The sequence below is a fragment of the Silurus aristotelis genome, assembly GCF_946808225.1.
Source record: "Silurus aristotelis genome assembly, chromosome: 26".
Classification (NCBI taxonomy): Eukaryota; Metazoa; Chordata; class Actinopteri; order Siluriformes; family Siluridae; genus Silurus; species Silurus aristotelis.
In genome coordinates this window covers 1,510,969-1,535,628 of record NC_139599.1, presented here as the reverse complement: position 1 = coordinate 1,535,628, position 24,660 = coordinate 1,510,969, and the positions used below count along the sequence as shown (strand labels likewise).

Here is a 24,660-nt window from a genome sequence, read left to right as displayed (position 1 = left end):
AGATAGATAGATAGACACAGTATTTGGAACCAAATTCTTTGTGTGAGTCATATTTGGTTCTTTCACAAAATTTTACTACTGTTGTTTTCTCACCTCCTTCAATTCTCTCTCTCTCTCTCTCTCTCTCTCTCTCTCTCTCTCTCTCTCTCTCTCTCTAGCCATCACCCAGATTACATGTGACGTTATCTCACACTCTCTCTCTGCTTTCACACTTTCGGGAAACGCAGAAAGCTAAACAGCTGTCAAGATCTCATAAACACAACGTACTGATGTCGAATCTCGGAAGCGACTTCACTCGAGTCTCGTAATAGATCGTTCTCTGGGGAGGCAAAAAGTGAAGACGTGACGAGCGACAAGCGGCCGAAAGACGGAGACGTCCATATGGGTGATACGGTTCTGTTCTGTTCTGTTCTGCATGAATGCTGTAATAACAGCTAGACGAATCGCACTTGCACACGTTTACGCTGAGGGATTTAAGGCGTAACTCGGTTCTTTGAATTACGGTGGCAACAAATAAGCTAATGGAGTAAAAGCTGCCGAGTCTTGCACGTGCTGCTGTTCTGAAAACTTTGGGCCGCGTGTTCTGTGCCGCTGAAACTGGTTCAGTGCGCTGCCCCCGGTGGTCTGTTCTATAAATTACAGCCGATTCATCTAATTACACATCATACATCATTTAGTGGCAGTGAAATGCAGTTGCTCTCGGCACTGGAACTACCAGAGCGCACAATTTCAGCTTTTACAGGTTATAAAACATTACCAGGTTGCTATGAAAAGAAGGCACAATTTTGCTGAATTAAATGGTGGTTTGAGCATCCAGTCTTTTAGATCTCTTTCTCACACACTGATTGGGTAGTATGACTCTGATTAGGTACTCTGAATGGATTGGGTGTTCTGATTGGGTACTCTGGCTAGGTACACTGACTCTAATTTAGTGCTCTCATTCAGATGGGGTACTCTGTGCACTTTGACACAGATCCGGTAGTCTGTGAACTCTGAATCTCTCTCTTTAACAGTTATTTTAAGATTTTTATATTATTTTCTTTTTCTTTTGAATTTTTTCAAATGCCAGGCTGAAAATTTACTGATATTTTTAATGTTTGACCCGTTTTGATAATACTGAACAGACCACCGCTTTTAAGAACATCAAGCTGAGTGCATACTACAGAGCTCTACTAACAGCATCCTGTTTGGAGGTTTTGTAATGTGGGTACTCTGACTCTGATTGGGTACCGTCAATACGCTGACTGTTTAGTACCATGACAGATTGTGTATTCGGACATAGATAGGGTAGTCTGAGTACTCTGCCTCTGAAATGGTATTATGACAATAATGACTCAAATTAGGTACTCTTTGTAATTGTATTCTGGGTACTCTGGCACATATCAGGTAGTCTAAGTACTCTGCCCTTGAAATGTTATGACTTTATACTCTGACTCAGATTAGATACTCTTTGTACTCTGACTCTGATTGTGTACTCTGTGTAATTTTACTCTGATTAGGTACTCTGACACAGATCGGGTAGTTCTCTGCCATAGAAATTATATGACTATACTCTGACATGGATTAGGTACTCTTTGTACTCTCTGACACAGATTGGGTAGTCTGAGTACTCTGCCTTTGAAATAGTATTTTGACATTATAGTCTGATTGGGTACTCTGACTCTGTGTAATTTGACTTTGTAGTCTCAGTACTCTGCATTTAAATGACTTATACGACTGATTTATATGACTTTATACTCTGACTCAGATTGGGTACTCTGTGTACTTTGACTTTGAGTAGGGGTACTCTATACTTTGACTCTGATTGGGTACTCTGTGTACTCTGACACCAATTGGGTAGTTTGACTCTAATTGTGTAATCTTTCTGTAGCATACTGACTCCAGTTGAATCATTGCCACAAGAAGAGAAAAAAAATATGTCTAACTTTTTCACCACGTCTGCCAACTTCCACACAGTGGTGGCAATAAGTGAAGCAATTACACAACCTCTGAACAGGATGCTGTTATTAGAGCTCTGTAATATGCACTCAGCTTGACGTTTTTAAAAGCGTTGGTCTCTTCAGCATCGTAAAAAGAGGGACATGTATTGAAAAATATCGATCTATTCATGAAATCATTTACAGGGAAATTTTATTGCCATACAGCTGCATTATAACATCAATCATAATAACACCGGTGTACTTAAATTCTCAAACACGGGGCAAAAAAAATAATAAAGAGGGCAAAACGATACAGTCAGAGGAAAATTGTGTGTATTACCTTCATCAATCATTCAGTCATAGTCATATCGGCTTGCGTTTTACACCAAATGATCTTATCGACCACTTCTTTCCCATAATGCGAATAACGAAGAGTTTGTTTTTCTGTCGGAAACTGGAGACACATAACTACAGGCTAAGAGCGAGTCCAGCTCACACGCCAATATGTCCGGTGTAGTGTCAGCAACATGGTCATCAGCAGTACCATGGACAGCTCCTCTGACTCCCAGCCTGTAATTTGGTGCAACGTGTAATTTCTTCCCTACCATTTATAGACTCGGACCTTGTGATTACTGGGACAACATCGATGTGCACAATTGGTCTTTATTCTTCTTCCTCTTCTTCTTCTTCTTCTTCTTCTACTTCCTCCCAATTTATTGTTTTCATTTTTAAACACACACTCAATTATTCTGCCCTTGCACTCAATACAAGCAAACAAAGCAATATATTTGCACACCTCTAATAATTATATAAAGTTTAACAATTAAGTGTCATATTACACAATCCGAAAACCCAAATCAGTGTAAGAATCAAAAGCAGAGTACTCAGACTACCCAATCTGTGTCACATCACACAATCAAGGTCAAAATACATGGTATCTAATCTGAGTCAGAGTATAAAGTTATAATATTTCAATTGCAGATTATTCAGACTACCCAATATGTGTCAGAGCACTTAATCAGAGTCAAATACAACAATCAGATTAGACAATCAGAGTCAGAGTACAAAGAGTATGCTACTGGGATACCATGCCACATTGATTTATCATATCGTTTTACTTTTGAACCCACTGAAAAGTTCTATCATAAATAAAAGTTTACAAGCAGAAATGTCGAGCCGTCACAGACACCGCCTAAAAGTGAAAAAACACAACCCCAAATCGATAGAAAGAAAAAAAACAGTACGGCCCGAGCTCATGGGGAAAGAGGGTCAGCAATCTGCGCTCGTGGCTGATTTATCGGCCCGCTGGTCCAAGCAGAAACAGACTCCAGATTGACCAACTCCAATTGAGAGCCGACCCTCAGGTCACGCAGGAGAGATTTTATCAGCTAGCTGGGTGCCTGGCATCCCAGAGAATTGAACTGAATCACGCTGGCATCAATCTTCTAAATGATACGGCATTACAGAGATGGCGCTGCCTGGCCGCCGAGCAGCTTTCTCCGACATGCCGCTTCTTCACGACTCGAATGTCTGATGTGTGGCTCGGGCTTTGACATCGCATGACATTAAACAGAGCGAGATGAAGCTGTAGACGTTTCTGATTATCCGTACGCTCGGGGTTTTGATTACAGTCATTCCGTCTGCTCGAAAAAGCCATTTTCATCTCTCTGCCAGTGTGTTGGTTTGTGATGAGAGTTCTTTCGCCATGAGGGTGGCATCTCTCAGTGTGTTCTCGCTGTGGTCTCGCTGCGGCTCTAGAGGCAGGTTAGAACACTGAGAATAGCATTCGGCTCTGAGGGAACTCTAGTGAGAAAGCCATTTGTTTTTTGCTGAACTAAACCAAAGTACAGAGCAGTAGCTTTGCATAAATTTAATATGCACTCAACTGGATGTGACACACAAACACATTTCAGATTGAAATTATTTACTTCACACTGACTGCATGCGTATGCTTTTTTCGGAGGTGTATGAACGGGAGCCAAACTGAACAAAATAATTCCAATCTTGCAATTTTGCTGTTGTATGTAGATTAAAAGCACCCTCAGATGTCTCTAGTGACTAGCGTGTTTCCCTTTCTGCTCTCCAGACTTTCTGTTGTCCTGTTCTGTTATGTCTCTTTCTTCTCTTCGGATGTGCCCGATTCATCCAAACGCCCAACCTCTGGATGGAGTTCTCCTCAACAGTAGACACTCCATGCAACTGAGTGATCGTTCCACCTCAACAGTCTAAAGATCCATGAAGTTACTGAGCAACTCTGAGAATAGATTTGGACTGTAAGAAATATCAACAGTCTGCCACAATTGTTCAGGACCCCAGGTTGCATGGACAGTTCCTCATTTATGCGCCTAACTGTACATCTCAATAATGATGGAACTGTAATGAATGGATATTTATCGCACCCTGTTTTTTTTTTTAATCTGGTTCCTCTCAAGGTTTCTTATAATGAACTTATAATAACAAGTAACAAACTTATAGGCCCTAAACGTATACATTCTTTTATTCAACTTTATAAATGATGAAGTTGAATAATTGATGGCCTGCTTCTAGGTGGAGACCACCTCATTATGTTCTCCACATGAAAAGCCTAAAGATGTAGATTGTTCCACTCGACAGGGTTTCCTATGGGGTCTTAAAAAGTCTTCAATTTGCTGTTTTAGGTCTTAAATCATTTCAAACAGGTCTTAATTTTCCGATGTCCATGTATCGCTACGTCTAATGCTCATTGAAATGCTCCTGTGGAATTTTAGAATTTTTTGGTTTGTTTGTTAGTTTCTTTGGTGGTCTTCTTTCTTTCGCTAGTCCAAATATTATTTGCTGTATTACATCTAAAAATGAGACTAACATTCTACAACTGCAAATCAGCTGTATTTTAGCAGATGTTAACCAGGGAGGTAAAATTACAGGGAGGAAGCAGATGGCAGACTATGGCCCAGTTATACAATAGACAGGTTTTGGGTAAAGTCTCCAGACCTTCTGCTTCTTCCTGATGGCCTGCTTCTAGATGAAGTTCTCATAACATTGGAAACCACTCACTGCTAATCATTATCTTCCCACATAAACAGCCCAAAGATACATGAGATGATTGAGGATGGTTTTACTTAATAGCCATGAAGATAGATTAAGGACTGTAAATAATATGAACAGTTCTGCTACAGTGGTTCAGGACTTCAACTGTTGTGAAAAGTTCTCCAGTCTCTATCAGTGAACACTTGATAACTTCAACAAACTATAATGAATGAATATCAGGGGTCTTGATGAGAACATTTTAAGGTCTGGTTTCTCTCAAGGTTTCTTCTTGAATTGTATTTCCTCATTCCTCTGGCTTGTTTTATTAAGTTTATAGGCACTCATTTATGAATTGACAATTTATATTTAGAATCTGTTTATTTCGTTATGAAGCTGCTTTGGGACAAAATTCACTGTTAAAAATGCCAAACAAATAAAAGTTAATTTAATAGTTAAATAGAATGTGAATGTAACACTGTTTTTTTACTTGCTACACAAAACAGTTTTTGGCGATAATATGAGGAAAATTCAATATATGATTTCAGCATCTAATCAAGAATTGGTTTATAGTTTCATAAAAAAATAAAATAAATTCGTTTTACCTTTTAATATTTCCCCGAGATAAATTCAAACCAGCGTCGACTCAAAACGATTGTTTTTCATAACTTTATTTCCAGCCCTGAATTTTTTCCGCTGACAGCCCCCGATGCACATACATCTTAATTGATTTGTTTTGTTCCTGTTTGTTTGTTTACTAAGTTGTTGTGTTATTTATTTATTTTCTGCCTGTTATTTGAAGGCGACAGAGTGGGGAAGAGGGAGAGTGCGATGATGGGTATGTAATCCATCAAACTGCAGATGAATTGCCTGTGGGGCTGTTTAATTTATTTTCTCTCCACCACTTTGAAAACTGTTGGCTCAGGCTATTCGAACATATTCATAAATCTTTGCAGATAGGCTCATGACTCATGGAGGAAGAGAAAAGGAGAATATGGGTGGAGGAGAAAGATAGAGGGCAAGTGAACATTGGAAGAGAAAAAAACGGGGCTGCTTTTGTTTTTCTCGCTAATTTATGGATGCCGGAGCTACAGTGATGACAGACTTGCCGTCCTCCATCTGACTGTTACTCATCTGACTTCATTTTCATGTATAATATGGATTAAGATGACTCGAGTCACAATGGATGGATTTTTAGGTCCTGAAAAGTCACACAATTTATTATGTACGTCTCCTTTTTACCATTAAAACAACTCCGCTCCATTAAGACCTGAACTCCAAAAGACCTCTGTAGATATGCTGTGGTTTCTAGAAATAAGAAGTTATCAAAAGATCCTTTAAGATTTATCTGTCGGAATTGTTAGTCCAGCAGATCCAACAAACCCTTGATTAAATTTGTGGAATTTGGCAACCTTGAATTCTTTGGAATGTTCCTCAGATTGTTCCACAGTGTGCACCAAGGTGAATGTGCAAAAAACATCATCCTGCTAACAGAGAGGCATCTTCAAAAACCATTACCATGAACTTTATCTAGAAAAATATTTAGGTAGATGGTTCAAAACATCATCGTAAAACATCTCATGATTGCCAAGACACCAGATTTTCCTCCTGTTAACCTGATTCCCATAATGCACCCTGGTGCCATCTATTCCCCAGGTAAAGAACGCACACAAACCTGGTTATACACAAGACCAGGCCACCATCTTCCAGTGGTCTAGCTATGACGCTTATGTGTCTATTGTAGGAGCTCCTGGTGGTGTACAGATAAGCTGTGATATGCTGTGTGTGTTCTCCTTTCTATAGTTTTTTTTTAGCAATGTAAAGAGCTCTTCTGTGGTATCAGAGCAGACAAACTAGTTATCTGTCTTTAAGAAATGAGCATTAAGTGTCCATATTTCTGTTTCTTCTGCTGTCCTTCCTTGGACCAAGTTTGGAAGATACTAGATCTGAACCCTGACTCTTGTGAAAGCAGCTCAGACCTCAGAGTTTTTCCTTCATTCAATATTTACTATTTTGCCAAACGTTTGTGGAGATCTGGTGATAAATACGGTATGTGCTTTCGAAGCATCACATTCCACATTTAGTCTCAATTCGCTCTTATATTTCCCTCCACTCTTCTGGAAATATGTTTCACTAGATTTTAAAGTGTGCTTTTGGACATTTGTGTTCATCAGCTACACCGGTGTTAGTAAAGGCAGGTAGTGAGGTAGGTGAGAAGGTGAGGAGGCCTTGGGTGCAGCCAGCATTCAAATTCATCCCAAAGGTGTTCAGTGGGGTTGAGATCAGCGATCAATTGAAGGCCACTCTAGAGCTTTCTCTCCTAACCAGGGAAACCAGATCTTCATTTAGCTCACTCAGATGGGTTTATACAAACATGTGCCTCCAGATTTGTAGTAACAATTTGGAGAAGAACCACATATGGCAGGAAAAGTCAGGTGTACCAATACCTTTCTCCATATTGTATCAACATGTACAAGAAGTTCACCTGCTGGTAATAAAATCCCACCCCTGGTCAGGTGCAGCTGTTACCAGGTAATCAATTTTCAGACCAGCTGTCATTGGTTTAATGTTATAGCTGATTTCTTGGTCAGACGAAATTGTGCTGGACTGAAATCCATTAGAAATAAAATGATGAGATAAAATAAGATGCATTTACATTAAATTATTAAATTACTACAGTGTTTTATGGAATTAGTTCGCTTGTAACAGATGATGACTTGATGGCGTGAGGAAAAAAACTTGAGAAGAACCAAACTCAAATAAAACCCATGCTTACTGTAGGTCTCTCTCTCTCTCTCTCTCTCTCTCTCTCTCTCTCTCTCTCTCTCTCTCTCTCTCTCTCTCTCTCTCCCCCTCTCCCTCTCTCTCACTCTCTCTTTCTCATTACACATATATATATATATATTATGATGAGTTCTTTTAATGTTTGTCTTAACTATTAATGTTGAAGAGAAACTTAAATAAAATTCTGCTGATTTGTACACACACACACACACACACACACACACACACACACACACACACACACACACACACACACACACACACTCAAGTCGAATGTAATACCGCATGAAACGGCTGAAATTTAATTCAGTGGATTGTGGAGATTTGCGTCATCTAATCTTTGCTTCTTATCTAAAGCTTCTTATCCAAATGAAGCTTCGGGATCACAGCTGCTTATGGCTGCAAATGATCAAATCAAACACATGTTTATTGTAGTCTAATTCATATATACAGTTTAAAGGATATACTGGGTTTCCAGCATCACAAAGACAACAACGTTCCCCTGTGGCTCTATTCTCAGAGTTTATTATCATTTCTTATGTGGTTATTTATAGCCTGTAAATGAAGATCCAGGAATCGTCCCCATGTTCTCGCTCATGGTGCCAAATTTATTGTAAATTGGTGCAAAATTGTGGATGGCAGAACACTGCTTTATTGAGTAAAAAAAAAAAAAACATTTTATCGTAGAGCAGTGAGATCTTTGTAGCTGTCTTTAATTGCCATGTTGGCATTTCTGTCCACTCAAGAGAAATATATACTGTGTATATATATATATATATATATATTAAGGATGGTAAGATTCACTGATTGGCATCATTGCATTGGTATAAAAGAGAGTCACATAGAACAGAGATTAACATGGCAGAGGTAGAGCTGCATCTTCCTAGAGACAGAACAGGAAATGATCATTTTGTGGTTTAATTTCATGTTATTTTTTTGCAAAGTGTGTTTGTGAGGAGCCATGCGTTGGAAGTCAGAGCAGAATTGAACTGCAGAGCATCAGATTTTTTAAATGAATCACATTGTGTTGAATCGAATTGAAATCAGAATGAATCGGTTCGGTAGCTGCTTCATGTGTATCTTTAATGTATGATATATTTGGCTATGCATCGATATTGGCTATGGTGAAATCTCTCTCATTATTAGCACCTTTACCGTTTTCTAGAGGAGATCTTCTATAGATTGCGCCCTGTAGAAAAGCATTCCATATTTTTACACTTCACATGCTACACATACACCGTAAAGGCACTTACTCATTGACTGCTGCATGCAATTTCTTTCTTTCTCTGAACCACATGACCCAGACATGACGCAGGTTTAATCGGAGTCTTCCCTTGATGTCTTTTTTTTTTTTTTTTCGCTTTTTGCTTCAGCATTTCAATCTAAATCCAAACCTAGAGAAAGAAATGCAATATCGCTCTGCGGCTCTTTGTTGCATTATCGTTCGCTGTTATCAGGGCTTCCCAGGCCTAAAGATAACAAAGCTTTGCAAAAAGAGCAGCGCTTTGAAAAAGTGCGAGAGAAAAGGAACTCTTGTGTTCTCCTGTCACCAGAAATACCTAGATGAAAGCTTCTGCACGCGCTAGCTTTCTGATTTATGTCAGTGGCGACAGCACAGCTTTTCCCTATTCTCCTGTCCAAATCTCCAGAAAAAGAGCTTTAGGTGTGCTGACTTATGGTGATTAAAAAGGTTGCGACGTGTTTGACCTTTGAAATCTCTCAAAAAAAAAAAAACACTTTAAAAAGATACTTCCTCTGCCTTAAAGAGTGCTCTGTCAGGCTGTGCTTTTTATCCCTATGATTTTGTTCCTTGTCTTTTTTGTAAAAGACCAATTTACCCAAAACACCGTAGGTCCAATTTCAAATGAATGCTTGAGAGTAGCAGGAGAACTACAGACTTAATTTGTATGCAAACCCCACGCACAATTTCCCTGACTGTTCCCATCAATCCAAACAGTGCATCCAAATAACAGATCCAGTCTCCCTGGCAACACGTAGCGAATTTTTTTACGATGGCCATGTAGCTCTGTTTTGAATTCTTACAGATATGCAAGCCCCATCTCCATCAGCGTGGTGTAAAATTATCCTGGTCTCGGTATCTGATTAAGCTTGTGAGCTAAAGATCTTTCAGATGGCTGCCAGAGGATCGCTATTGGGCTGTCGTGGGGGACTATTAACCCTGACCTTCTCTGGTTGATGATTAGATTGGATTGTGCTAGTGGGTCACTTTGGTAAAGGGAAAAGCATTTGCTGAATCAATGAAGCTAAAATTTGCAATGGAAGAAGAGATGATTATTACAGATCTTCTACCTAGAGCAATCAGGAAAGTCCATTGCTTAATATTTGGAGGTTTATTTCCTTTCTCATGAGTCGTACCAAGAATAAATAGTGCAGCTCGAGAGCCGAGATAAAACCAAAATACTTCCAAAAGAAGTGCAGGCGAACTCCAGACGTCTAGCTGAACTAACATTTAAGGCAAAATCAAAAAAGTCTGCCTAGACACCTCAGAGTTAATAATGATCTCTCAAGCTCGTTTCTATTCCCCCTTCGCGTTGACCTTGCTACTGTATGGTGGAGCGTTTTCAGCCTGCCATCTCTCCGAACTGTGCTGCTTTTCTGCGCTATCTTGAATGGCAGCCATGCTGGGAAGCCTGTCGCGCAGCTCAGTCTTTGTCAGCGGAGGTCAGAGATGGAGGTTATGGAGCGGAGTACAGTATGGGGAAAGAATAAAGTTGGCAAAGCAGACGCAGCTTGCGCTTGTGGACAAAAGCCGCTTTTGTTTACGTTGCTCGACAATAGAAGGTCACTCGGCTTCAGAAGGACTTTAGAACAAATCCAACAGAATGGTGTATGGTCACAAACACTAAGACAACGAGTGTTCTGCTTCTTTAGGATGTGCAGGTATAGGAGAAAAACTCAACAATAGGGTTGTACAAGTGTTTTACTCCTGTAATTAATCAACACATCACACGGATCTTTTTATAGTTGCGTTCAAATCTTGGGATTGTTTGTGGGTTCGTCTTCAAAGTATAAACCGTCCAACCGCTTGTGGACGTCAAAACACCCTGAATGATTTGCAGTAAGCAGAAAAAACACAAAGTGGACAGTAAATGTGTATTTTTTCATATAATGTTCATGAATGTCGTTTTTAGAGAATGCGTAAACTTTTTACTCCAGAACATTGCAGGAAGACATCGTGTTCCTCACTTAAGGAAAACTTTAAGAGTGTTTAATGAGGACATGTGGTTAAAGCGTGGTTAAAGTGTGGACGTAACCCCACGGCTCTGCAGTAAAGCTTCTCTCGCTGTGTGTGTAACTATAGAAAACTCTGCCCTTATAAAGGTCTGGTGTGCAGAAGAATGGAACACTGAACTGCATCCATTATTCACATCTATGAGTTCTCATACATCACTGCTTTTACTCTTCATACCTACGGACAATCAAAAGCGAGAACTTTAAGTACTTTTACTCGAGTAGAAATGGAAAAGGAGAAGTTTTACTTTTACTAGAAAAATAATGAAGCCGCAGATTAGAACTTTTCCTCCAGTGCAGGATCGCATTGTATTTCATATGAATGTATTTCATTCAACAATGATGGGTAGAGCGACGAGGTGGAAAGGCTCGAAAAACCTTTTCAGTACAGGACTTTCTGTACAATGCACATGTGCACTGAACGCAATCCTTGTTTTTATTGTAGTTTTTTTTTTACATGCGAAATATAGTTACAATCTGAGGTACCTCATGAACATATCAAGAGTCGGAACACAAGTTTGTTTAGTCTCCACCTCGGACTTGTACAGGAAACACGATTTTGTTCAGCGCATGCACGAAACTGCTGCCACTTCCTGTCACTGGCAACGTTTTTTTTTACAACAATCAAGTAAGATGGATTATTTTGGTGTTTTATGTACAGCTTCAAAAATTTCTTAAAGAAAATCCTGACACGTCCGCATAAAGGAAGTCCTGTCTTGGCTCAACTCCAGAGTAAAAATCAAACCTTCCTCTGGTTTCTATAATCCCTACTGAGATCTGCTCAACACACTCTGGCCACTGCAACACCACAGACACAACGAGAAAGACCTAAATGCAGCCCTACAATGACATCATGATGCAGTAAAGTATGCAACACAGATTTCGGAAAAAAAATAAAAAGAAAGAAAGAAAGAAAGGAAATCTGTCGCTAGGTAATCTGGGTGGCCGTGCGCTGCCGCAAACGATGCTGAGGTTGATTTTATTGCATCTGTAAAATGGAAATATGTGTCATTATCTCTGTTTGCTGATTGTCTCCAGGCAAAGTCTCTCAGCTCTGTGAAAAGGGACGTATACGCAGATAAAAAAGTACATCTAATATCACAACTTCACGCAGATGATGGTTACAAAATGGAATGAACACCGAGTGTGAATTTCCTTGTATGTTCAACTAATAGCCACCTAACTGGGTTTGCTAATTAAATCCAAGAAAATGTATTTAACATTTTTGTCAGGATCTTCCGGGCTCTCCACGGCATTCTCTCCCGGTTTCCCGGCAATCTCTCTCGCTTTCGCAGCACTTTTATGGTTACGCGGGACGTGCATCCGAGTCTGCTTTCTATTTCCCCCGTGGCATCCTGCATTTGGGTCCTTTTCTCCCAGTCACCCATCACTGACAGAATAATCTGGCCATAAAGATGGACCCAGCAGAGGTGCTAAAGAGTTGCGGTTGCCCCGCCCTAAACTCCAGAGTCACTTCAAGGTGTTCGTCTGGCCCCTGGGTTTCACTGACATCATGGTTTTTGCAGAGGGCGTCGCTCCGTCTCAGACCTCCGCAGAGGGCGTCGCTCTGGCCGGGAAGCCTCTGTGCTAGGGGCAGCCACTAGGAGGCCCGCTCCACACTTTATTTGGCCTTTTCCCAACTTCCAAAGTGTTCTACCCAGTGCCGATCTGCCTTAAGTCCCGCTGTGTCCGCTGCTGGAATCCAACCAGCTCAAGATCATGCGTGCCTGACCAGTAAATTTTATGTGCCTGGGATTACGCTTGCCACCCTGCCTATACTGGTTCCTGTTCCCTACTTCTGATCCCTGTTCTGCTCTGTCTCTGCTCTGGTTTGCACTCTAGACTGGTTTTAAGTTTGTGTTTTGCTGGTAATCCTTCATTGAAATTTTCAGTTTGACGTATAAAAACGTGTGTTTTATTGCTCTTACACCACAATACGCAATACGTCCAAAAGTATTGTGACCATCACAATCACATGTGCAGGCTGAACATCCTTGATACCTCCTCAACCCTTCTAGACTCGACTCTGCTTTCCACTAGTTGCTGTGGGGATTAGTGTTTATTCAGCTACCGGAGGATTAGAAGAACCAGGTCTCCACAATCTTTTGTATATAAAGTGTATTCGAATATGCAAATGTATGCAAATATACACACTGAACGCACATGGTCAATAAATTGGAGTTAGGAAACGAGGTTTAAATGTCGATCAATCGCAAACCGAATCTTCACCTCGGAAGCCGCATCTGCGTGCAGCGAAAACAGGGCCCAAAGGAAACTCAAAGGCAATTTTCTTAATGGCTACAACAATCGTTTTCATGACCTTTTGTAATTTGTTATTAAATACAGACAAAAGAGTCTAGTGCCTAATGGGAGGCGACGGAAGCCTGGTTTCGCCTCAGATTGCTGCGATCGCTCCTCTGTTTCTCCATTAAATCCCGTCGCTTGGATCAGCCCTCCCCGTTCGGCTCCGAACACTTAATAACGTCACGTCCCGCTAAAATAAGACACGCCGCGCTTCGCATGTGTTGCAAAATGTCATGTCTATTTTCTGAAATGTCAGACTTTTTTTTCCCCCCGAGATATTCTCCATTGGCCCTTTCACATTTTTACTTTTTTTTTTTTAATCTTAAGGATAGTGCGTTTGTTTATGGCGTTGAGGAGAGGTCTGTTAGGAGCCAGCGTGATGATAGCATGATGTTAGCAAGACTGTACCACGGCTCTGGATTAGGAGTAAATAATAAAAAAGAAAAAAAAAACATGACCACAGATAATGTCAAGGGAAAGATGTAGGTCAGATGCACTCGCTTGAAATCTATGCTAACATGACATCACAATGTCGTGTAGGAGGACAAATGTATTGAACTAGGAGACCCAAACCATGACAATGCCCCTGTGCTCACAACCAGCTCCATGAAGATCTGATGGAGTGGAAGATCTCCTGCTATAGAGCTCTGAGGTTACCCTATTGATCAGCGTGATGTTACTGGAAGCTATAGATAGATGCATGAATATGAACATTTCGTGATCGAGAGTATTTGTGGAAATGTGGAAATAAATTGCAGATATTTGGAAATAAACAAATGAAATAGTTCGAGTTCTTCTCCAAGCCGTTGAGAGACCCTGAATTTGCTCCACCTCCTGCTGCTACTCCGGAACCCTGAGTGCCTTGCGGTGCGCTGATGAATATTTCATGGATAGCATCATGGACAATCCAGTGCAACTCGGTCCATCTTTCATCTGTCCTTCACGTCTTTTTCTTTTTTCTTCTCCGAACGTTTATTTTTTTTTCCCAGTGATTGAACAGCTGGAGAGAATAGCCTTTGATGCTATCGTTCATTAAGCTTCCTGTAAAATGTTGTAAACAAGCGATGACAGCACGTCTCCGATTATATGGACTGGCCATCTGGAGTGTCATAAAAGTAATGCAAATTGTTTATATGTACGAGAGTTTAACGACGAGGACGAATGTGAAGGAAAAAAGCCACAATTTAGCGGAATGACAAGATGAAGAAATAATTCCGACTTCTCAGACAGGCTTCCACCGTTTGGAAAAAAATCGTTCCACAGTTGTTCTCCATTTGCAATTATAATCAGATCCTCTCTTCTGGGAAGATGTTCCACTACTATTTACTATTTTGTGGAGATTCATTCAGCCAGTTGATAAAGGTGGGTGCTGATGTAGGTGAGAAGGTGAGTAGGCCTGGGGTGCAGTCAGCGTTCGTATTCATCTGAAAGATCTTCAATAGGGTTGAAGCTCTATAGTAGGAGATCTTCCACATCTTCCAAATAATGTAAAGCAGATCTTCATAGAGCTGGCTTTGTGCGCAGGAGCATTGCTGGAACAAGGGGAAAATTTTATTCTACCGCACCCACGAATATTGTACTCACATTTTGGAGGGGAACCTCATATGGATGGAAAAGTCAGATGCTCCAATAGTTAAATATAGTCTGAGTATTATGTCAGACTTTCTTCCTCATTACCTCATACAGATGCGTCTAATGAATACAAATAATCACAAAATGTGTTTTTAAGCACTTCAGCAGGAAAAAAAAAAAGCCGCCGGATTGAGAACATCTGCTTTTTTTTTTTTTCCTACAAACAAACCTGGCCCTTGTGCAGCAGGTGAAGCTGAATGCTAAGTTCCTACCTATAATTATTCGTAGCTAGCTGAACAACACAATCCACAGATGGCTGTGCTTTATCACGGCCGCTAGACAGCAATTTTATACCGAAGCATGTTGACGCCGATCCGGCAGATGCGCACAGATATAATCTTAAATGCCTGAGGTGTGAGCCGAAAGAAAAGTCGAACGTGTGTTTGACAGACAACGTCATTATCCAAATCCGTACAGACATAGCAATCTCTTCAGGATGAATTCATGTGTCTGGGCTCGGGAGCTGAATGGGAAGCAAAACATTTCTCTTTCACAGGCGTTCTGTAAGGAAAAGTCATGCGATGAAATCTGCACACATCGAGCTGAAAGCAATATGAGCCGGCAACGAAAACCGCAGTTGTGACTGTCTTTCATCTCTTTAGTCTTTTTTTCTCTCTCTGACAGACAGCAGATGTACAAGTGGATGATAAATGGAGCAAGAACACAATTACAGCGCTTTCGCCTGATGAGGTGCTTTTTTCCCTTCCGTGTTGCGTCTTTGTGCTGTTTTACTGAAATGATTTATTTAATGTTGAATTTATTGAAGGAGAAATGACGGCTGTTCGAGAAGCTCAAAAGCCAAAACTTATTATTTTTATTATTATTATTATTATTATTATTATTATTATTATTATTATTATTATTATTATTATTATTATTTATTTATTTCAGAGAATAATTGAAGGAGGTTGACTGCCATATTAATGATGTATTAGTATTTTATTTAAATATTTGTTTCTTACATTATTTTACTTAAATATATTTTATTTATTTTATTCTTTTATTTTTTTTTTAAGAAAGAAATTTTGTTTACTTACATTTACACTCTTATTCAGAGTGACTTACAATTATTTATTTTATTCAAGGGTTAAGGGCTTCGATCAAGTGTCCAGAAATGGCAGCTTACTGGTAGTGGGATTTGAACTCATGACCTTCTGATCCAAAATTTAACAGCTTAACCACTCCTTTACCAAAAGTAGGCTTTTTTTTGGTCAATTTAATTTTTATTTTATTATTGTCATGTATATGACAGCAAAGTGGAATTGAGGTCCAGCCATGATGAAGACACAGAGGGTTAATACTGGGGCTTGAACCCTCTACCTGCCAATTGGTAACCCAAAACCTTAACCACTGTGAAACTACCACTTGCACTCACATCACCATTAACATGGTTATTAAAGAGGTTCTGGGCTCCAACATTTATTATAATAATTATTATTACAATTTCCCTTCATTAAACACAGAGCTCTGACCTCTTCTGACTTCAACCCTATTGAATGTGGACATTGACTACACCCCAGGACTCCTCAGCTCACCATCATCAGTACCTGATTTTACTTACATCCTTGTAGCTGAATGGAGATCCACAAATCTCCACAAAATTGAGTGGAACATGTCTTCCTGCAATCGTTTTTACATAAATACACTATATGGGTTTGTACTGACAAACCCATATAGTGTATTTATGTAAAAACGATTGCAGGATATTACAGGAATGTTTTTGCACCAAAAAAATGAAAGCAAATTTGAGTACAGAGAAGGTTTAGGATTTTATGAGTCATGGATTTAGATGGAGGATGAATGCATAATGAATGCAGCAAATATAAAATTCTGTGCACCTCACCAGCAAAGTTCAATCAGGGGTAAAGTTCTATCTATCTATCTATCTATCTATCTATCTATCTATCTATCTATCTATCTATCTATCTATCTATCTATCTATCTATCTATCTATCTATCTGTCTGTCTGTCTGTCTGTCTGTCTGTCTGTCTGTCTGTCTGTCTGTCTGTCTGTCTGTCTGTCTGTTAAACCACCTCGACTGCAAAGCAACTACAAAACAAAAATCTGATAAAATTCTGCTTCTTCCAGGCTCCAGGCGACACGAACTGAGAATGAGACAGAGAATGAGACTCACCTTGCAGGTGTAGTTTGCTCTCAGGACTCTGCAGCAGCACCGAGCTCACCGAGTCCAGGTTATCGTAGGTGCTGCATCCCAGAGGGCCGGTTCTCGTTTCTGTGACCTGCAACCAAGCAAAAAGTGATGAGTAAAGATGGAAGAAAGAAAGAGAGAGACGCATAAACAGAAACGAGTCATGCGATGTACACAAGCATGCAGACGAACGAACGGAGAGGAGATGCTCATGTACATGGAGGTAGGAGTTGTACAGAGTCTCCACTTTAAAACCGTATGACTCCGGAGAACTTTAAAAAGGTTTTAACAACATTTAGGTGGGTCCCACCACCGGTGACAAAAGCCTCCTTTCCCCTTTTAAGAACCTTTAAAGGATTTTTATTTCTGCTTTTAAAGAAACCAAAGAAAAGAAGGTGAAGTGCAAATGGATTTATCTCTTTTTTCTTCAAACAGCCTGACTTGCCCAATAGTTCCTGGGGAAAGTTAGAAGCGCTCTGCCAACCAAACTTTTTAGTCAGCAGCCTAATTAGACAATTCAAACCTCCCCTTAGCATTTGAGCATAAGGTAGGGATCCTGACACTGTATCTTTTTTACCGCCTACTTAATTAACGCCTGACCGTCGGCTCGGTCCAGACTGATTCCTCTCGTCTCTGAGGAGGACCGTTAAAGTCTTCGAGAAAAAAAAAGAAAACGAGCCAAAAAAATCTTGACATTTATCAAAGTTTAATGCTCTTTCTTTCAGTATTTCCCCAGAGCTTATCTCTGCCAGAGCAGCCCAGAAGCACCTCCATTTAAAATTAAGAGCATTTGGCCATTAGACAAAATCATCTTTCAAAGCTAAAGTTCTAATCGCGCTGTCTCCGATTTACTGCAAAAAAAATACACATTTATTTGTTTGTACTTTACCTTCCTTTTGATAGTGTTGCAGTTCAAGGAATCTAAATAGACATGATGTTAAAAATGCAATATTTTTATGCTAAAACCAAAGAGAATGTACACAATGTACAGTATTTTTTTATGTACTATATTCTCTATATGGAATTTGTATACATTATATATATATATATTCTCACAAGCATGCAGACGAACGCATATACGAATATATATACTCATGTATATATACACATTATATACTTTTCCAGCCATATATGTTCTCACACACTCGGAGGCACCTGATTGTAGAGGACGTCTTTGAATGTGGGAGCATGAAATGACTATATAATAATATAACCTAATAAACTAGGAGACCCAAAACCTGTTCCAGCACCACAATGCTCCTGTGCACAAAGTCAGCTTTATGAAGATATGATGGGTTGCAGTGGAAGATCTCCCGCTATAGAGCTCCAATCCTATAGAACATCACCTCACCTACATTAGTACCTGACTTTAGTGTACGAATGAGCTGAAATCTTCATTAGCACACTCCGGAATCTAGTGGAACCTCTTTCCAGAAGAGCTGAGGTAATTCTAACAGCAAATGGAGACTAAAAAGTGGGATGAGATGTAACACTTTTACGGTCAGGTGTCCACACACTTTTAACCATAAGGTGTTTTAAACCCAGAAGGAGTGTATTTGACAAAGGGAAAAAAAAAAACATTGGTTATGTTTAGCATGAGAATAAAACATTAACAGTGTGAATAACTAATAAGAATGTATAAAATAGAATTACAGCAGACCCGCTTTTAATAAAATTACTTAATTCCCTAATTTATATAATACTCATGATGGGTTGAACCTATATTGAGCCTCTTTGGCAGCATTGATGAAATACTAAAACTACTCAGATGAACCACATGTAGGTAGGAAACTACTAATAAAGGTAACACATCTCTCAAAAATAAAGACTTTCTTCTCAGACCCCCCCCAAATCTCATGGAAAAAAGAAAGTGAAGAAAGCAAAGAGGTCATGTTGAACACCAAACATTTGGATGTGAAAATGGGCAATATTTTTTTCAAATAACTCTATTATGACTCTTCTCAGGGAGAATAGACTCCGAAACTATTATGAATCACACATTTCTGAAAGCTTTTCTGTGAAAAACCTATCGCTTACATCTGCAGAACGCATCATGTGACACAGGTTCAATTTGTTGAAGCCTCTGGATGATGCTGGATGAGAAGGGAAATGTTCAGTGTGAATAGAAGACCAAAAATAAATACATTCATTCATTCATTCATTAATTAATAAAAAAAAAGCAGTGGTTGGAAATGAGAAAAAAAAAAAAAAAAGGAAATTGACAGATATGTAGGCGATTAGGATTTTTTTTTATCCAGGAAATAATATATATATAAAAAAAAAAATAAATAAAAAATGTATAAACTTCCACTATTTCATCTGGGGGTTTATTTGTTTCATAAAGAAAAAAAACATAAATGTAAGACATAATCCTATTTTCTGTTATTTGTCCGCACTTCGTTTGCCACACATTAGTCATTCGGAGCTTTCAACAGCCTGTCTAAATGCGTCAGGTGAAAATGATCCAAGTAAAGCATTTCGTCTAAATGTCACCAGATCAACAAGTCTTCTTTTTTTGCAATTAACAAGTCCATTACAAAATCCTGTATAAAAAAATAAATAAAGCTCTTTTTCCTCGAATGCGATGAGTCCTGTCCTGTTCTTCTACTCACTGAAACCCTGATAATTGCAGAGAGTCTCACGTTCCAGATTCTTTTCCCAATGACACCCTAGTGATGTCTTCTTCTCCTGCTAAGGACCATCACATTCATGCCCGGCAGCTTCTCCTCAAACAGATGTCCGGGTGAAAGATTTGAGAATTTTTTTTGGTGGCTGGGGAGAATAAATTGCAGTTAGAGGAATGTAAGACGAAATCATGTCATCATGGGACTGCCACGATTCTTATTACGCCCTGTCACCTGGTGCCCTCCTAATGAAATTCTATTTTAGGGACTTTGGAAAGTAAAGGCACATGAACTTTGGTGTCCCACAAGAACACGAGCGATTCGATCTCTGGGGGAAGTGTTTTGTATTAAAAAAAATTAATTAATAAAGAAGTCTTACTGTGTAAGGTTTTTTTCAAATCATTTCCTATACTTTTTTTTTTTGCTTTACTTTGATGTTGTTTTTCTTTTTGCATTTAACACAAACAGTCATGTGTGGTTTATGATCGCTGTGTTCCCAATGCACCAGAGCGGCACTGTGTACCATATACGCGTTCGAGCTAGCATAAATTAGCATGCTCTCAGCGTCTGGGTTCAATGCCATCCGATTCCTTTGTGTAATTATGAAAATGGCAGGGCTGTTTGTGGGCCAAAAGGTGCATCTTATTATTTCTGTCTTCTAAACTAACGCCCAGAACTTCTGGGAAATCGGTCACGCCGTTGAGATTTCAAGTAGAAACGAATTTTTTATTTTTTTCTCCATTATTACAATTCTACATAGACTATAGTGCTGCTGCTTGCATCATACACACTCATTAGAAAGCTCTTCAGTAAGCTCCTTGCCATGTCTGAATGCCATGTTTGATGTTGATCTACAACATTTCCATTAATATACTTTTATTGTTAAAACACTTAAACCGCAACTTCTTGCACTTCCTTACTGGGAGTTATTATGTTTGTTTACACCAGTTCATTTCACCAATGTCCTATCTACCCAGAAGAAACCCACCTTGATATGCATTACCAAACACAGGCAGATCCCCCAGCGCAGGCTTGAACCAATAACCCTGGAGCTTGTACCCTTCCTCAATTCTTTCACACTGTCCAATGTTCTCCTGTAGCTGTCTACAGTAGATGATCCTCACCTGCAGTACAAAGCTAAAAATCCTAACAACCTACATCAAAAACACTCTATACAATCCAAACCCACCATCTCAGGGTCCAAGCAAGACCCCAAAAACTCTGTGAGAAAGATTTACTGCTTCACTGTGCTTCTGCTGACCTCCATCCAGAGTTCACCATTAAGTGTAGATCTTTTTCTTTATTTTATTTAAAAGCTCTGGCCTGCAGGAATGAACAAACCTCATCAGAATGTGAATAATCTTTATTGCTCAGTGTGAGGTTTACATTCATGTTAGAGTTTGTGGAGGCAGGTCAGAGATGATGGTGGCTCCTCGGTATTGTTGATGAGGCAGATGGAAAAAGCCGCTTTTGTGGCATGAGGTTTCGGTCCTGATGGACCGCTGTCTTGAGCCAAAAAGGTAAGAGACTCAAAAAGTGTGTCCAGTGTGAGAGCCCCAATCCTAGCTACCCATTTTAGGGTCCTAGAGACATACATGTCCTCTAGGAGTTTTAAGATTGCAACCAATCACCTTCTCAGCAGACTGGATGACAGGCCGCAGGTCTCCAGGTGGTGATAGAGGAGGTCAGTATGGATTCAATGATTGAGGTGTGGAATTGCACAATCATTTTCTTTGGCATTTTCTTTGGTTTCTTCAGCTTTTTTAATTATGATCATCCTTTCATCATCCTTCCAGGATTTCTTTCGGCGGATCCTGGAAAAGTCATTACACTCTAAATGTCTCCAGATACCGTAAAGTGAAGCTATCAGTGAAGTTCTGTACATTGTCCTTGACTTACATTTGTCATAATACTTAGACTCTGTGTAGCTACTGTGCACATTGAAATGGATGTGCTGACTTTTCATGAACGTAGTCCGAATCAGAGCAAAACAAAGGAAGAATAAGTTTTCCCTCAGTAATAATGTAGATCAAGTTTTTTTTTTATGGTGAAATTCAAATGTACACAAGTTTCAAAGTCCAAGTTGCATTTTTTCCCTCTAATCTCTGTAGGTTGTCTAGATAATGGTGAGGTTCCATTCAAAGCAATTTCTCCTTTATCTAGTCATGTTTCATTGAAGTGTGTGTGTGTGTGTGTGTGTGTGTGTGTGTGTGTGTGTGTGTGTGTGTGTGTGTGTGTGTGTGTGTGTGTCATTAAAGCACCTTCATTTTCTTTCTTTTAAGCAAGAATCGTTGCAGCAAATCCGCCTAATCCAAGTGTTCCTCCTGAGCAATCCTTCAGCCTGGAGCGAAATCAATAAGTGCTGCTTGAAAACTGTCTGGTCTGAAGACAATTTTTGTCCCAAGTATCTCCGAAGCGACGAACAACAACAACAACAAAAATATATACAAAAATCAAAAAAACACCCCAGAGTGTTCTTCATGGCGTGGCATGATGCTTTCCAAAGGTTGATAGATCTTTTGCGGATTAAAGAAAAAGATCTTAGCTTTAGAATCTTGGCAACATTCTAGCTGTTTAGAGACCTCTTTATCTTCTCTTTCTATTTCTAGTTACATTTCATTGAAACAGTGGTCACGGTCATTATTGTATATCTCTGAATCAAGAGATGTTGGAGCAAATCCTTCTGATCCAGAAGTTTCTCTTCAGCAATCCCTCACCCTGGAGATACGTCCATAAATTCAGCTTTAGAACTGTTTGTTTCGTGAAACAAGTTTGGTGTTCTGCAGTCCATACAGTGACGATTACTTCATGTCATGCCATTTGAAGGTCGATGGCTCTTTGGGGGCTTGAAAAGAAAGATCAATCAAACAAGGTGCTTTATCTGTTCAATGGGGAACATTTGTTTCTTTCTTCTGACATTCTATCAAAACAATTGTATATATCATATTTGGATCCATGCAGAAAAATCTCTATCAATCCAAGTGTCCCTCTTCAGCAATTCTTCAGCCAGAAAGGTTGATGGCTTTCCCTCAAAGCTTCTTGATGTAGGAAACAATTCTGGCCCAAATTCAATTGCAAAAGAAGGCAATATCCAACAACCTTTAAATCCCAAAAAGGAACAGGGTGCAGTGACTTGTCAAATAACAATGATAAAGGTTCAAGGAACTTCAGGAACTTTCTGTGGATCTTCTAAACTTCAGTAAGTGACTAAGCAGTGCTTATGAGGGGCAATGGGGCAACACATATTTCTCAGACTCAATTCATTATTGAATTTGTTTATTTTACTAATAATTGTTTATTGTTAACTTTTTGGTGCATGTTCCCCAAGCTAAATTTAAAAAAAGACGGTACCTGCTTAAGTACAGTAACAAATTACTTTTCCTTTGTTACTGTCCACCACTGGTCTTGAGTCTTTGTGGTATATACTGTACTACAACCAGAGCCTTTGCAAATCAAGATAAATTGCAAACAATGCAAATCCACTTCAATCAAGTATTCATCTTCAGCAAGTCTTCAAAGTTTCGGCCATAATCTATATATATTGCTGGTTACATTCAATGGAAGCAGTGCTGTGTACCATTAATAAAAGCTTCTGAATCCAGAGCTGTCGAAGCGTATCCTCCTGATCCTGAGCAATTCTTCAATAATAAATAAGCTCGCTTCAATCCCAAAAGCAAGCCCGAAATGTAAACAATATGACCACAACTCAAACAGCGATGGCTACTTTATTCACCAGTTCATCTCTGAAAATTTAGATCTGAAGGTTGTTGGCCTTCAGAGACTTTAAAGCAAAAGTCAGAGCTTTAGGGTCTCCAAACCAAAACAAGAAGAACAATAAAATAAAGCATTCCCAATGCTCAATACAACCACTATGCCTCTCTGGCTTTGTACTATATATATTTCTAGTGTTGTACAGGAAAAAAACAGTGCTGTAGCATTATTGGAAGCCTCCAAGTCAAGAGCTGCAGAAGCAAATCCTCCTAATCCGAGTGTTCCACTTCAGCAATCCTTCAATAATAAATAAATTTGCTTCGAAACAGATCCCCAAACATCCCCAGAGCCAGCTCACAGAGTAAACAATTCCCACATCTCAAAACACTATGGCCATGTCACGGTGCTGTTCATCTTCAAAAGATTCTGTGTGAAGTTTGTTGGATTTTCAGAGGCTTACCTGAGCACTAGGATCTCCATACCAAGCAGACCAATCAAATGAGGAGTTATTTCCACTGCACAACACTGTGTTTTCTTTCTTACAATTTTGCTGGTTACAAGATGGAAACAGTGTTCTGCAAAGTTGTCAGATGGCCTGCATATCAAGAGCTGTAGAAGCAGATCCTTTTAATCTGAGGGGTTAATGATGAATAAATTCTGGTCAAAATGAAGCTAACACACACTTAACATTGAAATCTAGCACACACTTAACACCGTTCGAAATCAAAACATAACAACTTATTTTTCAGGTGAATTTATGGCCAGTTGAAAAGATCCTCTGAGGTTCAGAGTGAGATATCTAAGATTTCGAATGTTCTGGTAATGGGTCAACATCAGTGGAAGCGGATCAGAATTACTCATTTACATTTTAATATATTTTTCCCCATGAATATGTATAAAATTATTCCTAATAGTCTACACTCTTTATTTCATTCTCTGAGGTGCAAGAAGTGTCTGTACATGTTTTCATCCAATCCAGATTTCAGCAGTCACGTCACGTGTTGTCGGAGTCAAAGGTATCTATCTGCCTCGAGGCCTTCAGAAATTAGCACTGTGGACGACTGGTCAGGTTAAAAACATAAGAATGAAACTTTAACTAATCAGATTGTGAGCTGATCTTACTGGGGCCGTCTGGCAGGCGTCCAATCACCACAGCATTTTCACGTCCTTTAATTGGATGGTCAGCTAGTCAGAGCTCTCAAACTGCATCTGTAGCAAACTGTACAAGCTCAAATATATTTATCTGGATTTAATATCTGTTTTTTTATTCCACAATTGCTG

At 39.5% G+C, this 24,660-nt stretch overlaps 1 protein-coding gene across 3 annotated transcripts in view; it reads right to left on the bottom strand.

Moving 5' to 3' along the window:
- Positions 1-24,660, bottom strand: part of brinp1 (bone morphogenetic protein/retinoic acid inducible neural-specific 1) — a 113,417-nt gene that overhangs the window by 19,604 nt on the left and 69,153 nt on the right. For all 3 annotated transcript variants that reach the window (XM_083531293.1, XM_083531292.1, XM_083531294.1), the window contains one exon: positions 17,030-17,135. In XM_083531293.1, the coding sequence (XP_083387419.1) occupies positions 17,030-17,135 (106 nt within the window). The remainder of the gene's footprint in view (positions 1-17,029; positions 17,136-24,660) is intronic.